The 14,164-nt window shown below is 55.1% G+C and overlaps 1 protein-coding gene across 1 annotated transcript in view; it reads left to right on the forward strand.

Moving 5' to 3' along the window:
* The first annotated feature begins 166 nt into the window (after positions 1 to 166).
* The window catches only part of LOC117650020 (protein timeless homolog), a 139,144-nt gene continuing 125,146 nt past the window's right edge, over positions 167 to 14,164 (forward strand). The window contains exons 1-13 of the mRNA XM_034393267.1: positions 167 to 316; positions 503 to 600; positions 691 to 844; positions 939 to 1,119; positions 1,206 to 1,340; positions 1,442 to 1,701; positions 1,810 to 1,927; positions 2,062 to 2,208; positions 2,299 to 2,699; positions 2,789 to 2,916; positions 2,999 to 3,161; positions 3,360 to 3,440; positions 3,616 to 3,713. Of these exons, the coding sequence (XP_034249158.1) occupies positions 504 to 600; positions 691 to 844; positions 939 to 1,119; positions 1,206 to 1,340; positions 1,442 to 1,701; positions 1,810 to 1,927; positions 2,062 to 2,208; positions 2,299 to 2,699; positions 2,789 to 2,916; positions 2,999 to 3,161; positions 3,360 to 3,440; positions 3,616 to 3,713 (1,963 nt within the window). The 5' untranslated portion in view covers positions 167 to 316; position 503. The remainder of the gene's footprint in view (positions 317 to 502; positions 601 to 690; positions 845 to 938; positions 1,120 to 1,205; positions 1,341 to 1,441; positions 1,702 to 1,809; positions 1,928 to 2,061; positions 2,209 to 2,298; positions 2,700 to 2,788; positions 2,917 to 2,998; positions 3,162 to 3,359; positions 3,441 to 3,615; positions 3,714 to 14,164) is intronic.

Below are 14,164 nucleotides of genomic sequence, written 5' to 3' on the forward strand. Positions count from 1 at the left end.
TTTGAAAAAACTGTTTCAAAAATGCAGAAAATTTAGTAAAGATTACGTTCAAAAACGATTTGAAATTTGTTTTAATTTGATCTAGTACATACGTCTTGACTCAAGATGTCAAAATGGGTAAAGTGTCAAGTACTTCAAAGATGGTACTACCGCTGAGCAAGTATCAACAAGTTTTGAGAGTCCGATTTGCGCGCCAGTTCTTGCACCATCAGTGAAGTCTGATGAATTTCTATACATTTAAGGGCAGTTTTAAGCCTCTACTCGGATAGTGGCCAATTTCCTTTTGTTTGGCTTAAACTGATAGTTCTTTTGCCAGGTACAGCAATGAATGTCCTTCTTTTATTCTAATTTAAGCTCGTTGCCTCTGTCGGCTCCCTGCACTAACCTCCACTCACAAACACATACTTTCACAGAATTTATTTTTTTTAGCATTGCTCATGTGTTGTTCGACTTTCATGCTATTTTGTTTCTGTTAAACGTCATGTCTTTTTCATTGTCACAGGATGGTTTCGTCAGTCTTGTCAGCTGAGTTAGCTGCCACTTGCAGTGCTCTTGGGTATTCCGATGGGAACAAGTATTACATTGATAAATTTTGTAAAGGTATTAATCTGCTCATTTATTTATAGAACCTCACGTTATATGCTATTTAAGTTCGTTATTGTGTTTTAAATTTTCACCATCCGTTTACAGAGACTGTGAAAGATCTCATCAGATATTTGCGTCATGATGATGAGAATCATGAAATACGGCGTTTTCTGGGAGAAGCCAAAGTTTTGGTCACTGATTTGCTTCCATTGATAAAGCATTACAATGAAGATGAAGACCTATTTGATGTCACGTTGAGGCAAGTTTGCTGCATCTTAGATTTGAACTGTTATCAGTTATCATTCAATCTGATTTAATCTAACAACATTGTGTTCTGATTTTGTTTGCTTCAGACTTTTGGTTAATTTGACAAATCCTGCTCTTCTTCTTTATCGAGAAGAATTACCTGCTGAAAAGACATCACGGAATTATTACCTTCAAATTATATCTCAACTGCAAAGCTACAAAGAAGCATTTAATGAAGAGGGCATTTGGGCTATTTTGTCCAAAAAGCTGAGTGATATTCTTCAAATTGTGAGTGCCATACAAACTCTCTGTTGTATTGTTTTGAAAATATTGATTTGTACATGTTTTTCCTTTTGTTTATATCAAAACTCAAGGATTCTGATGAGCGTTCTGAGGAAAAAGCCATGGTGATGGAGAGGATTCTTGTATTGATTCGAAATATTCTCCAAGTACCAGCAGATCCAGATGCTGAACGTAGACCAGACAATGATGCAAGTGTGCATGATCAGGTAATCAAATTTGTTTTTAACATCTCAGTATGTAAAGGTTCTGCAAGGGCTGTTGGAATACTGCCTAGGCATAAATCATCATCTTTTTTTTTCACTTTAAGGTGTTGTGGGCTCTTCATCAGTCCGGCTTGGTGGATCTTATTTTGTACATGAGTAGTTCTCAAAATGAGCAAGCATATTTCATGCACAATCTGGAAATAGTATCCTTGATGCTGCGTGATCAAGAACCGTCAGAACTTGCCAATGTTGCAATGGAAAGAAGCACGCAAGAAAAGGAAAAGGATGAGATGGCCCTGCTTCAGGTTCGAATGAAAGAGCAGGAAATTCGCCAAACCAAGACCAAACAATACACTGGAGCTAGGTTTGATCAACATCTACAATTTTTTTTGTTAAAATGATATTTTTTGATTATTTTTATCATTATTATTATTATTAATATTATCATTATTATTTTATTACAATGTTTCAGGCATTCACGATTTGGAGGCACCTTTGTTCTGAGCAATGTTAAATCCATAAGTGACAATGATATGATTTTGTATAAGCCAATCAGTAAAGTAGACAGCCTTACTTTCTCAGATAAAAAAGTATGTATACTGCATTTTAATTTCTAAGATGAATCTTGTGTAGCTGATGTTTAAGTTACCATTTTAGCAGTTGTATGTTGGTAAAAACTTTGTCTTCATTTAGAAGTTTTCCATACTTTCTTTTTAACTTTCAGAACAAAACTAAGAGGCCAAAGAACAAAGTCCCTATGAAGGGAGATGACGATAAGAGAAGGTCTGCCTTCAGTGTTCGATTGTTTCTCAAAGAATTTTGTGTTGAATTCTTGAATGGCTCATACAACAGACTGATGCACTATGTCAAGGTAAGTCATTATTATATCACTCAACCACTTCTCTTCAAATCAACTTTGACTCGTTCTTTCAATTTCTGAGAACATTTCCTAAACTTTCAGGACTGTCTGATTAGAGGAGTTGCCCAACCAAACGATGAATCCTTCTACTTGTGGGCAATCAAGTTTTTCATGGCTTTTAATCGAAGCTACAAGCTTCAAGTGAAACTTGTCAGTGAAACAATGAACATCCAATGCTTTCACTGGGTTCAGTCACAGATAGAACATTCCCATGCAATGATCAGTACTGACAAGAAAAAAATCCATATTTGGTCACGACGCATGCATCTTGCTCTTCGAGCATATCAAGAATTGATAAGTTCCTTGGCTGCCATGGAACTTTCCCCTGATACTGACATTCGCAAATCTGCTCAAGTTATCCAAGGCAACCTATTCTACTTGGTTGAGTACCGGGAGCTCCTCTTGACACTCATCCATTCTTATGATGAGGTCAAATTGTCCAGGTGAGTCTTGCACTTTTTCCATCTTTTCTCTTTCTCATGGCTACTCATATTATCAAAACTAATGCAAAATTATCCATATTTTCCCCCAGGAGCTATTTGAAAGATTTGGTTGAAACACTCCATGTATACATGAAGCTGATGGAACACTTTTGCAAAAAACAGAGAGGCATTGTGGTTCAAAATAAGGGCAAGCAGAAGAGGCAAAGGAAGGCCAAAAGTAATATCCTGGATCCCTCTTGGATATTATTACTTTATGACCTACATCTATCCCTCAATGTCAATTTGTTTTTGTTTTTCAGAATCAGCTGCACCCAAGAAAAACACAGCTGACGTCCCTCCATCCAATGAAGAGCTTTGGGATGTGGTTGCTCCTCAGTTGTCTGTTGTGCTTGCCAATGGCACTATTCCTGAGGATGTCATTCCTTTCGATGCTGCCTCTGACAAAGATATCGAAGATCAGAGGTGAGGTCTCCTTGCTCTTTCGCTCATGCAGTGGCGGATCCAGAGCCAACCTGGAGGGGGTGGGGGGAAGTGCCTTCTGACAGATGCAAAGTTTTCAAAAGTTTTGCTTTTGGCCTACCTTTAGGCGGCTATTAAGGTGATGAAGGGAGACATTGCTCGTCAATTGGTGTACTGAAGGAGTTTGTTTTTCTGTTCCAGGGTGGACGCCATGCGCCGCATCCACACTCTCCTGAAGCAGCACAACTTTGAAGACGCGGTCGCCATGATGCGAGCGTCGCGGTGAGTACACTGCGCGCGTCGCGTGCTGTTGCTTTTGGCGCGGTGTGTACCAGTGTACCCGCAGCCTGATTGCGAGAGTCGTCCTCGTCGCTCTGTCTCTCTCGCTCCGCCCCGGAGAGAGACAGAGCGACGAAATGGGCTCTCGGTCCTCATGTCAACCCCTTGGTTCCGGCAGGGAGGTGTGGCCCGAGAACGACGTGTTCGGCAGCGCCCACATGGCGCCCGAGGAGGAATTCGCCGCGCTTCGCGAGGTCTTCTTCGCCGACATTGCACGTGAGTACAGGCTTATTGGCTGCGCTGCGACCCCCTGCAGGCCCTGCAGGGCCCTGCTGGCAGTGTGCTCGCAGACTGGCCCTTTCGCCCTGCCCGTCCATGCCCTTTGATGTCCGCAGTCCCACAGTCCGTGTGTCCGGCCTGAGCCTCGGCCTCGGCCTCCCCCTGGAAGTGGCCGCCGCTCGCGCCGCCACGCCGCCACCACGAGTCATCTCGAGTGGGCGGGGCCGGGCGGGGCCGGGCAGGCCGCCGGGGACTGCATCTCTCTCCGCGACCATCCCCCGCGCACCACCACCACGCACTTTTTGAGGGCGCGGGGGAAGGGGCGCTCACGTCGTGGAGCTCTTAGAAGGGCTCTGCTGACACGCCGTTGTTTGTGTATAGCTGGGGGAGGCCGGAGCGGGAGGGGGCGGCTCTCCCTGCCCTTTTAAACAGAATATACTGACCCGTGCTGCGTGGCAGGCGGGGCAGGCCGGGCAGGCCGGCGGGGCCGAAGGCAGGGAGGCTTTGGTGGCCCCCTCACTGAGGGGTTTCTTGGTTCGAGCCGGGGCGCGGCCCAGGCGTGGCCCAGGCGTGGCCGAGGCGGCCAAGGCATGGCCAAGGAGGGGACGGGTCCCGAAGAAGTAGGAAGAATTCTCGACCGTCCCTGCCGGGGCGTGCCACGGCGTGCCAGGGACTCCCTGGCCGCCCCATGCCTCACCTTCACCCTGTGCCTTACCTTTCCATGCCATTCCTCACCTTTCCATGCCGACCACTCCCCCCCTCCCCCCTCTTTCCACTCGGCGCGTCTAGTGCCAGGACCGCCTCGGCACGGCACGGCATGGCACGGCACGGCACGGCACGGCACCCTCTCCTACTGGACTTATGGGGCTTATCTCCCCCGTGTTCCTTCCCTCAAATTCCTCCGCCCCCGCCCCGCTCTCTTCTCTCTGTCTCTCTCTTTTTTCCGCACGCCGTTTGGACACGACTAAAACCTCCCTCTTGCTTTCTGCATGGTGGCACGGCGGGGCACGGCGGGGCTCGCGGCGCATGCGGGGGCGGCTATTGACTTGTGCATACATTGTGGGGGAGGCTGCGCCGCGCCGTACGGCCCACCAAACAAAGCATGATTCGCGGAGCGAGCGAGCGACCGCAGGGAGCTCGCTCGGCGGAGCGCCACTCGCCCATGTGATCTGTCTAAGGCCGTTTGTCACGCTTCCTGACCAGTCTGTCACAAAAGCCGGGTCACCCTTTGACAGATTCGACCGTCTGTTTTAGATCGGGCTGTTGGTCACGCTGACCTGGTCACGCTGTCACGCTGACCTGGTCACGCTGTCACACTGACCTGGTCACGCTGTCACGCCGGCCTGGCCACACTCTTACGCTGAACTGGTCACGCTTAGTTTGAGAATAAGATCTGTCAGGAGTAGGCTAAGGTTTGTCGCGAGTAGAGTAAGACCTGTCACAAGCCCGTTAGGTTTCGTAAGGATTGGTTGGACCATTTAGTTTGAGAATGTGATCTGTCACGAGTAGAGTAAGATCTGTCACGAGCCCGTTAGGTTGGGTTAGGATTGGTTGGACCATTTAGTTTGAGATAAAGATCTGTCGAAAGTAGGGAAAGATCTGTCACGAGTAGAGTAAGATCTGACACGAGCCCGTTAGGTTAGGTTAGGATTGGTTTGACAATTTAGTTTTAGATCATAAAGTACCCATCCTTCGATTCAAGGAGAAACCAACCTTTGTCGAATCATAATCCTTCGTGTGAATGCATTCTTTCTGGCTATCACCGGCCAAAATGAAAAGAGACCCATTTTCAAAATAAAGACATCCAAATTTACTACTGATAAAAAAGCATTTCCATCTCCAGCAGAATCCAGGTCAGCATCGAGGCCGAATGTCTTCCCCTCGGTAGTAAGTTACCTTAGGTTTGGTTTTGTTTCTAGTTAGGGTCACGGTGCCACGCTGACCTGGATACGTTGTCACGCTGACCTGGATACGTTGTCACGCTGAACTGATCACGCTGTCACGCTGACCTTGTCACGATGCCCTAGTCACGCTGTCACGCTGACCTGGTCACGCTGACGTGGTCACGCTGTCGCGCTGTCCACGCTACGCTGTCACGCTGACCTGGTCACGCTGTCACGCTGACTTGGTCACGCTGTCACGCTGACCTGGTCACCCTGCCACGCATACCTTGTCACGCTGACCTGGTTACACTGTCACGTTGACCTGGTAACGCTGTCACGCTGACCTGGTCACGCTGTCGCGCTGACCTGGTCACGCTGTCACTCTGACCTGGTCACGCTGTCCTTGTCACGCTGTCACGCTGACCTGATCACGCTGTCACCCTGTCTTGGCCACGCTGTCACGCTGCCCTTGTCACGCTGTCACACTGACTTGGTCACGCTGTCACGCTGACTTGGTCACGCTGTCACTCTGACCTGGTCACGCTGTCACGCTGACCTGGTCAGGCTGACGTGGTCACGCTGTCACGCAAACCTGGTCACGCTGTCACGCAAACCTGGTCACGCTGTCACGCTGACTTGGTCACGCTGTCACGCTGACCTGGTCACCCTGCCACGCATACCTTGTCACGCTGACCTGGTTACACTGTCACGTTGACCTGGTAACGCTGTCACGCTGACCTGGTCACGCTGTCACGCTGACCTGGTCACGCTGTCACTTTGACCTGGTCACGCTGTCACGCTGTCCTTGTCACGCTGTCACGCTGACCTGATCACGCGGTCACCCTGACTTGGTCACGCTGTCACGCTGCCCTTGTCACGCTGTCACGCTGCCCTTGTCACGCTGTCACACTAACTTGGTCACGCTGTCACGCTGACTTGGTCTGGTCACGCTGTCACGCTGACTTCGTCTGGTCACGCTGTCACACTGACTTGGTCACGCTGTCACTCTGACCTGGTCACGCTGTCACGCTACCCCTGTCACGCTGTCACACTGACTTGGTCACGCTGTCACGCTAACCTGGCCATACTGCCACGCTGACATAGTCACGCTGTCTCAATGATCTGGTTACGCTGTCACGCCCGCCTGGTCACGCTGTCACGCTGACCTGGTCACGCCGTCACGCTGACCTGGTCACGCTGTCACGCTGACCTGGTCATGCCGTCACGCTGGCCTGGTCACGCCGTCACGCTGACCTGATCACGCTGTCACGCCGCCCTGGTCACGCTGTCACGCCCGCCTGGTCACGCTGTCACGCTGACCTGGTCACGCCGTCACGCTGACCTGGACACGCTGTCACGCTGACCTGGTCATGCCGTCACGCTGGCCTGGTCACGCCGTCACGCTGACCTGATCACGCTGTCACGCCGCCTTGGTCACGCTGTCACGTCGCCATGGTCACGTTGTCACGCCGACCTGATCACGCTTACCTGGTCACACTGCCAGGCTGACATGGTGACGCTGTCCCAATGATCTGGTCACGCTGTCACGCCGGCCTAGCACGCTGTCACGCTGACCTGGTCACGCTGTCACGCCCGCCTGGTCACGCTGTCACGCTGACCTGGTCACGCTGTCGCGCTGACCTGGTCATGCTGTCACGCCCGCCTGGTCACGCTGTCACGCTGACCTGGTCACGCCGTCACGCTGACCTGGACACGCTGTCACGCTGACCTGGTCATGCCGTCACGCTGGCCTGGTCACGCCGTCACGCTGACCTGATCACGCTGTCACGCCGCCTTGGTCACGCTGTCACGTCGCCATGGTCACGTTGTCACGCCGACCTGATCACGCTTACCTGGTCACACTGCCAGGCTGACATGGTGACGCTGTCCCAATGATCTGGTCACGCTGTCACGCCGGCCTAGCACGCTGTCACGCTGACCTGGTCACGCTGTCACGCCCGCCTGGTCACGCTGTCACGCTGACCTGGTCACGCTGTCGCGCTGACCTGGTCATGCCGTCACGCTGGCCTGGTCACGCCGTCACGCTGACCTGATCACGCTGTCACGCCGCCTTGGTCACGCTGTCACGTCGCCATGGTCACGTTGTCACGCCAACCTGATCACGCTTACCTGGTCACACTGCCAGGCTGACATCGTGATGCTGTCCCAATGATCTGGTCACGCTGTCACGCCGGCCTAGCACGCTGTCACGCTGACCTGGTCACGCTGTCACGCCCGCCTGGTCACGCTGTCACGCCGCCCTGGTCACGCTGTCACGCTGACCTGGTCACGCTGTCACACAGCCCTCGGCACGCTGTCACACTGACTTGGTCACGCTGTGACGCTGACTTGGTCTGGTCACGCTGTCACGCCGCCCTGGTCACGCTGTCACGCCGCCATGGTCACGTTGTCACGCTGACTTGGTGACGCGGACCTGGTCACACTGCCAGGCTGACATGGTGACGCTGTTTCAATGATCTGGTCACGCTGTCACGCCGGCCTGGTCACGCTGTCACGCTGACCTGGTTACGCTGTCACGTTGACCTTGTCATGCTGTCACGCTGCCCTTGTTACGCTGCCACGCTGACCTGTTCACACTGCCACGCTGTCCAGGCTACACTGTCACGCTGACCTTGTCACGCTGTCACGCTGACCTGGTCACGCTGTCACGCGGACTTGGTCACGCTGTCACGCTGACCTGGTCACGCTGACCTGGTCACGCTGTCACGCTAGGTGCCTAAAAGGAAACAGTTAAGAAGGGAGCGAGCGAGCGACGCGAATGAAACGAACGTAAGAATGCTAGACAAGACACCAGACGGCGACAACATAGTCAACGGGACATAACCATCGCGCCGCGAATGCACCGGGGGTGCTGGACTAGTAATAGCTCGGCCCCCGGTGTCGGCCCGCTCCCCCCGTCCACTCCCGCCCCTGCAGCGCCTGCAACCCCCGCATGCACCCCCCTGCCCCCCCTCCCCGTACAGTCGCAGCCTCCCATTGCGGCATGGCGTTCTATTCAGTCGTAGTCTCCCCCTTCCTCTACCCCCTTCCCTCTGGCCCCCTGCCCCCTCCCTCCTAACGGCCAAGCCTGTTTTTTCAGTGACGCCGTCCTTAATTTTATTCCGGCGGCTTTGCAAAAATAAACGGTGCCTGAATGGCGCTGGATTTGCGGGCGGGCCTTCGGGCGGGCCGGTGGCGCCTCCTTGCTGGGCAGCGGGCCGGACCCGGACAGCGCTTCCGTCGCTCCGTCTCGCTCCCACGCGCGGGCTGCGCGGGCCGGTCAGCGGGGGTGCGAGGGAGACGGCGCGACGACAAGGACCGGGCTGGTCCGCCTGGGCAAACACGCGTATCGCGTCGGCTAGCGCCAGGCCGCCCAGGCACAGTGGGCCAGAAGACCGGTGGAGGCGGCCAAAACTCTAGACGCGTTTTGAGCTCCAGAGTCGCTAAGCAGGACTCGAACCGAACGTGTGACCCCACCAATGGATTGCTCACTCGGGGAGCCATTCATTGGTGGGGTCACACGTTCGGTTCGAGTCCCATTTAGAGCTCAAAACGCGGCTAGAGTTTTGGCCGCCTCCACCGGTCTTCTGGCCCACTGTGCCAGGCCGGGCTGGCCGGCCCGTCCCGCTCTCCGGGGCTCTCCTTGCCTCGCCGTCTGTCGGTCTGTCGGCCCCCCAACTTTTCTGCGATGATTGATGGAGTGGCTGATGATGCGGAGTGGTTATGTCGGCAACACTGTTACGCCGGACGCGCCTTGTTTGCGGCCCTCGTCGTGCATTAGACGCTGCGGACTCATCCGTTACAGGGCCGGACTGATTCCGAGTGAGTCACTTTCGTCGCTCTGCCTCTCTCTCGCACTCACGGGGCGTCCCGTACGGGCGCGAGAGAGACAGAGCGACGAAAGCGACTCTGGGAATCAGTCTGCTGCGGCGCCTCGTCCGCCGCGTCGTCGTCTTGCCGGCGGCGTCGCGGTGCGCTGCAGAGGCCGCCGCGGTGGCGCCGCCGGTGCGGCCCGACGGGGTTCGTACAGAGAGCGGGCTGCCGCCAGAACGGGGCGTTCTGTCTCTCTCGCACTCGCGGGCGGCCCGCAAGTGTGCGAGAGAAGCAGAGCGACGAAGCGCCGCTCCGGAACGAGCCTGCAGGAGGACGACGACTGCTGGCGGAGTCGTCTGCCCTAAACAACAACAACAAGAAGCTGAAACGAACCGAGTAAAGGCGAGATGGAATGGAATGGCTGCAGGAGGCGGCCCGCAGGCGGGTCGTTCACCTTGGTCCTACTGCACCCGTTTGACTCCGCGCGGTCGGACTCGGGTCGACTTGCCTCCCGTCGCGCCAACCCGCCTCAAAGGCGATACGCCGCAAAGAAACACTCTCATTCCAGGAACGTGACATCCGTTGAAACGAACGAGACAAAATGTCACGTTCGTTTGAGCGTTGTGTCACGTTCGTTTGAACGTGAAGAAGCTAAGTTTTGGCCGATTCACATCCAAACGAATGACCGACAACAGCCGCACTTTCAACGTTTGCACGAACGCTGTACCTTTCACTCTCATTCTAGGAACGTGACATCACGTTGAAACGAACGTGACAAAATGTCACGTTCGTTAGAGCGTTCTGTGCCGTTTAAAAATTGTTTCTCGGGCTGGATATTAATTGATGATGTTATTTCGGGCGGGCTAATGTTACGTCGAACACCGCGCCATATCATCCCTCTGACTCCCCCTGTGGTGCATGCCTGCAGGCTGAGATATCGCTTACACATTGGCCCATCAGCTCAGTTTGATTCACTGCCCGGTGGCGTCCTCTGCTGGCCGTCCGCCCCACCCCGCCCCGCCCCACCCCGCCCCGCCCCCGTGCGCCATCCAACTCGCTCTGGCCGGCGAGTCGAGACCGGCTGTAATTTATCGGGGATGCCAGCCATGCAGCCAGGCAGGCAGCACACTGATTCCGAGAGTCGTTTTCGTCGCTCTGTCTCTCCCGCACCTATTCGGGACGCCCCATGAGTGCGAGAGAGACAGAGCGACGAAAGCGGCTCTCAGTCTGAAGGCAGTGAGGCAGTTAGCAAGGCAAGGCAGCCCTGCTGCATGCCGGGGAGTCTGCCAGGCCGGCTAGGTCCGAGTACCTGGCGCTGCTTGCCGGCGCTGCTGGCGCGGGCCTCGTCTTCTGCCGAGCCACTGTGCCACTCCACTGTGCCGGAACTAAAGGGATCGAATTGCCGTCGGCCAGTGGACCGTGACGCGCTGCGCACCGCCGCGCGCAGTGACTCGAACGGCGGCGCTCCAGTTTTAGACGGGGACGGCTCCTTGGGCAGTGGGCTGAGTCCGGGGGTCGTTTTCGTCGCCCTGTCTCTCTCGCACTCGTGGGGCTTCTCTTACTGGTGCGAGAGAGACGGAATCAGTCAGTCTGTTTTGCTCCGGCTTGGCGCAAAGGGATGAGGGCTGGACATGCCCTAGGAAACCCAGACACGAAGCCAAGATTTTACCAGAGAGGGGGGGTAAAGCAGTGACTTTTGCCTACTCACAGGGAAAAGTCGAGGGGTCGTCCAAGGGTCGTCAACTCACATCGCGCATGTACGAAGTAATACAGTAATATATGGTAATATACGTCTTATAATACCGTTTTTTGGCTGATTTTCCATGCTTTAAGTAGTTTATTTGGTAATATTTACGACCCCTCGGGAAAAGTAGTGCTTTTTGCCTACCATTCAGGCGATTGCTGCGGGAGGGTGGGGGTAATTACCTCAATTACACTCCCCCTAGATCCGCGCCTGAAGAAACAGCCAAGAAGACACAGCTGCATCGCGTGATTCGTTAGATAAAAATTATAAAAAAATTATTATCGCCGTTGTACAGCTGTTGGCACGTCGCTGTTCCCTCGCCGGGGCCGCGAACAGTGTGGTGGCGGCTGGGTCACGGCTGCGGTGCCGCATTCGCACTCAGACGACGCGGACGCGCTGTCTCTGTCGCGCCTTTCCGGGACGCCCCGTGAGTGCGAGAGAGACAGAGTGACTCTCGGAATGAGCGTGCCCCGCGCTGGCTCTCGATATGAATGCCGCGCGCCGCCGCCAGCAGACTCTCCGGGTGGGATTAGAATGGCGGCCGCGCTGCAGTCGCTGCGGTGCGGACTGATTCCGAGAGTCGCTTTCGTCGCTCTGTCTCTCTCGCGTCTGTACGGGACGCCCCGTGATTGCGAGGGAGACGGAGCACAGTGGGCCAGAAGACCAGTGGAGGCGGCCAAAACTCTAGATGCGTTTTGAGCTCCAGAGTCACTCTCATTCCAGGAACGTGACATCACGTTGAAACGAACGTGACAAACTGTCACGTTCGTTTGAGCATTGTGTCACATTCGTTTGGGTGTGAATTGGCCGAAAATCAGCTCGTTCACATTCAAACGAACGTGACACAATGCTCAAACGAACGTGACACTTTGTCACGTTCGTTTCAACGTGATGTCACGTTCCTGGAATGAGAGTGGTCGCTAAACAGGACTCGAAGCGAGCGTGTGACCCCACCAATGGATTCCTCGTTCGGAGAGGAATCCATTGGTGCGGTCACACGTTCGGTTCGAGGCCTATTTAGCGACTCTGGGGCTCAAAACGCGTTTAGAGTTTTGGCCGCCTCCACTGGTTTTCTGGCCCACTGTGCGGAGCGACTCTCGGAGTCAGTCCGCGGCGCCGCGGCTGAAAGCCGCAAGGTGGGGCGGGTCGGGGCGCGCGGAATGGCGCGAATTGCTTACCATTTTAATAACCGAATTTGGGGCGTGCTCTGTAAAACCGGTCGCGGCGTCCTCGTCGTGGCGGTCGCGCTGCTCGGCGACGACCACCCAATCAGGCGGGTCTGCGCCGCGCCGCGCAGGCCGCACTCGGAACGGTGCCTCCGTCTCTCTCGCTCCGCCGCGGCCAGCCTCAGGAGTGCGAGAGAGAGAGAGAGAGAGAGAGAGAGAGAGAGAGAGAGAGAGAGAGAGAGAGAGAGAGAGAGAGAGAGAGAGAGAGAGAGAAGCAGCCCGTTGGCGCCGCTGGCCGCGCCCCGGTCGTGGCGGTGGAATAGAGTGGTGAGTGGCGGCGCGGCGGGGCGCCCGAGCACCAGCCCGCCGAGCACCGCGCCGAGCACCGCGCCGCCCTCAACCCGCTCCCTCTTCCTGTCAGAGAGAGTGAGAGGCGAAAAAAAGAGGGCCGGGAGGGAGTGGAGGGGGTAAGAGGGAGTAAGCGACGAGGGAGGGAAGAAAGTGTGGGGCCGTAACAGACTCGCGGTGATTCGAGATGACAGTCGCTTTGGAGGTGGCGGCGGGGACGACGACGCCGACGACGCGGGCGTGGAAGTCGTTAGGCAAGCCAACCGCCCATCCGCGCCTCCGCGATCGAGGCCCTGCTGCAGACTGAGAGTCGTCTTCGTCGCTCTGTCTCTTGCGCGCCTTGCACGGGACGCTCAGTGGGCCAGAAGACCGGTGGAGGCGGCCAAAACTCTAGACGCGTTTTGAGCTCCAGAGTCGCTAAATGGGACTCGAACCGAACGTGTGACCCCACCAATGGATTGCTCTTCGAACGAGGAATCCATTGGCGGGGTCACACGTTCGTTTCGAGCCCTCTTTAGCGACTCTGGCTGGAGCTCAAAACGCGTCTAGAGTTTTGGCCGCCTCCACCAGTCTTCTGGCCCACTGTGGGACGCCCCATGAGTGCGAGAGAGACGGAGCGACGAAAACGACCCTCGGAAACAGGGTGCTGCTGCTGTGCCGCCGTCCCACTGGAAGTGCAGCGGCCAATACCGCCCATACCCCACGCGCTGAAGCCGCCACCGGGTGAAAAGTCGCTTGTGTGCGGTGTGTTGCCCGCCGGCGCCCCTCTCCTGAGACGCCACACAAACCTTTTCCTCCGCTGGTTTCGGCGCGGCCGCGGCCTCCTCGCTGTGTCCCATCTCTCTCTAATGCCCTCCCTGCCCGCGTCGGACCGACTTTCTCCGTCTCCCAGCAGACTGGTTCCGAGAGTCGTTTTCTTCGCCGTCTCTCTCGCACCTTTACGGGACGCCCCATGAGTGCGAGAGAGACACAGCGACGAAGACGACTCTCGGAATCAGTCTGCAGCCGCGTGTCCCGAAGCCGACAGCACGACAGGTGTGCGGGGATCCCTGTCACACCGTCGGGCCCCGGAGCAGACCGACACCGCTGCCGTTATGGCGAGCTGAATTTTTCCGCACACGTCGCTGCGCGTCGCTGGGGCCGCGGGCGGGCACTGGAAGGAAAGAGAGACGCTGGCGAGGGTCCTCCCTAAATGTCTTTCGGTGAGAAGCCTGTATCCCATTAAGAAAATTCCAAAACGAAAATCCGAGGGGTGATCCACTGTAAAATTTTGTGTACAATGATTGTGTGAATGTGCAAGAATGTCCGCGATTTCTCGCGTTTTTGCCACACATGTTGCCTACTTACAGGCGTTTGTGCCTCCTGAATGTGGAATGTGGTCAAATTTTGTACAATGAATGTGGGAAGCTGTTCCCCCTCGCGAAAATCTCAAAAAGAAAATCGCCTTAAAAAAATCCCCAAAAGAAAATCTCAAAAATTTCTCCTGTTGCAAAA

Source organism: Thrips palmi, unplaced genomic scaffold (assembly GCF_012932325.1).
Source record: "Thrips palmi isolate BJ-2018 unplaced genomic scaffold, TpBJ-2018v1 HiC_scaffold_4, whole genome shotgun sequence".
Lineage (NCBI taxonomy): Eukaryota > Metazoa > Arthropoda > Insecta > Thysanoptera > Thripidae > Thrips > Thrips palmi.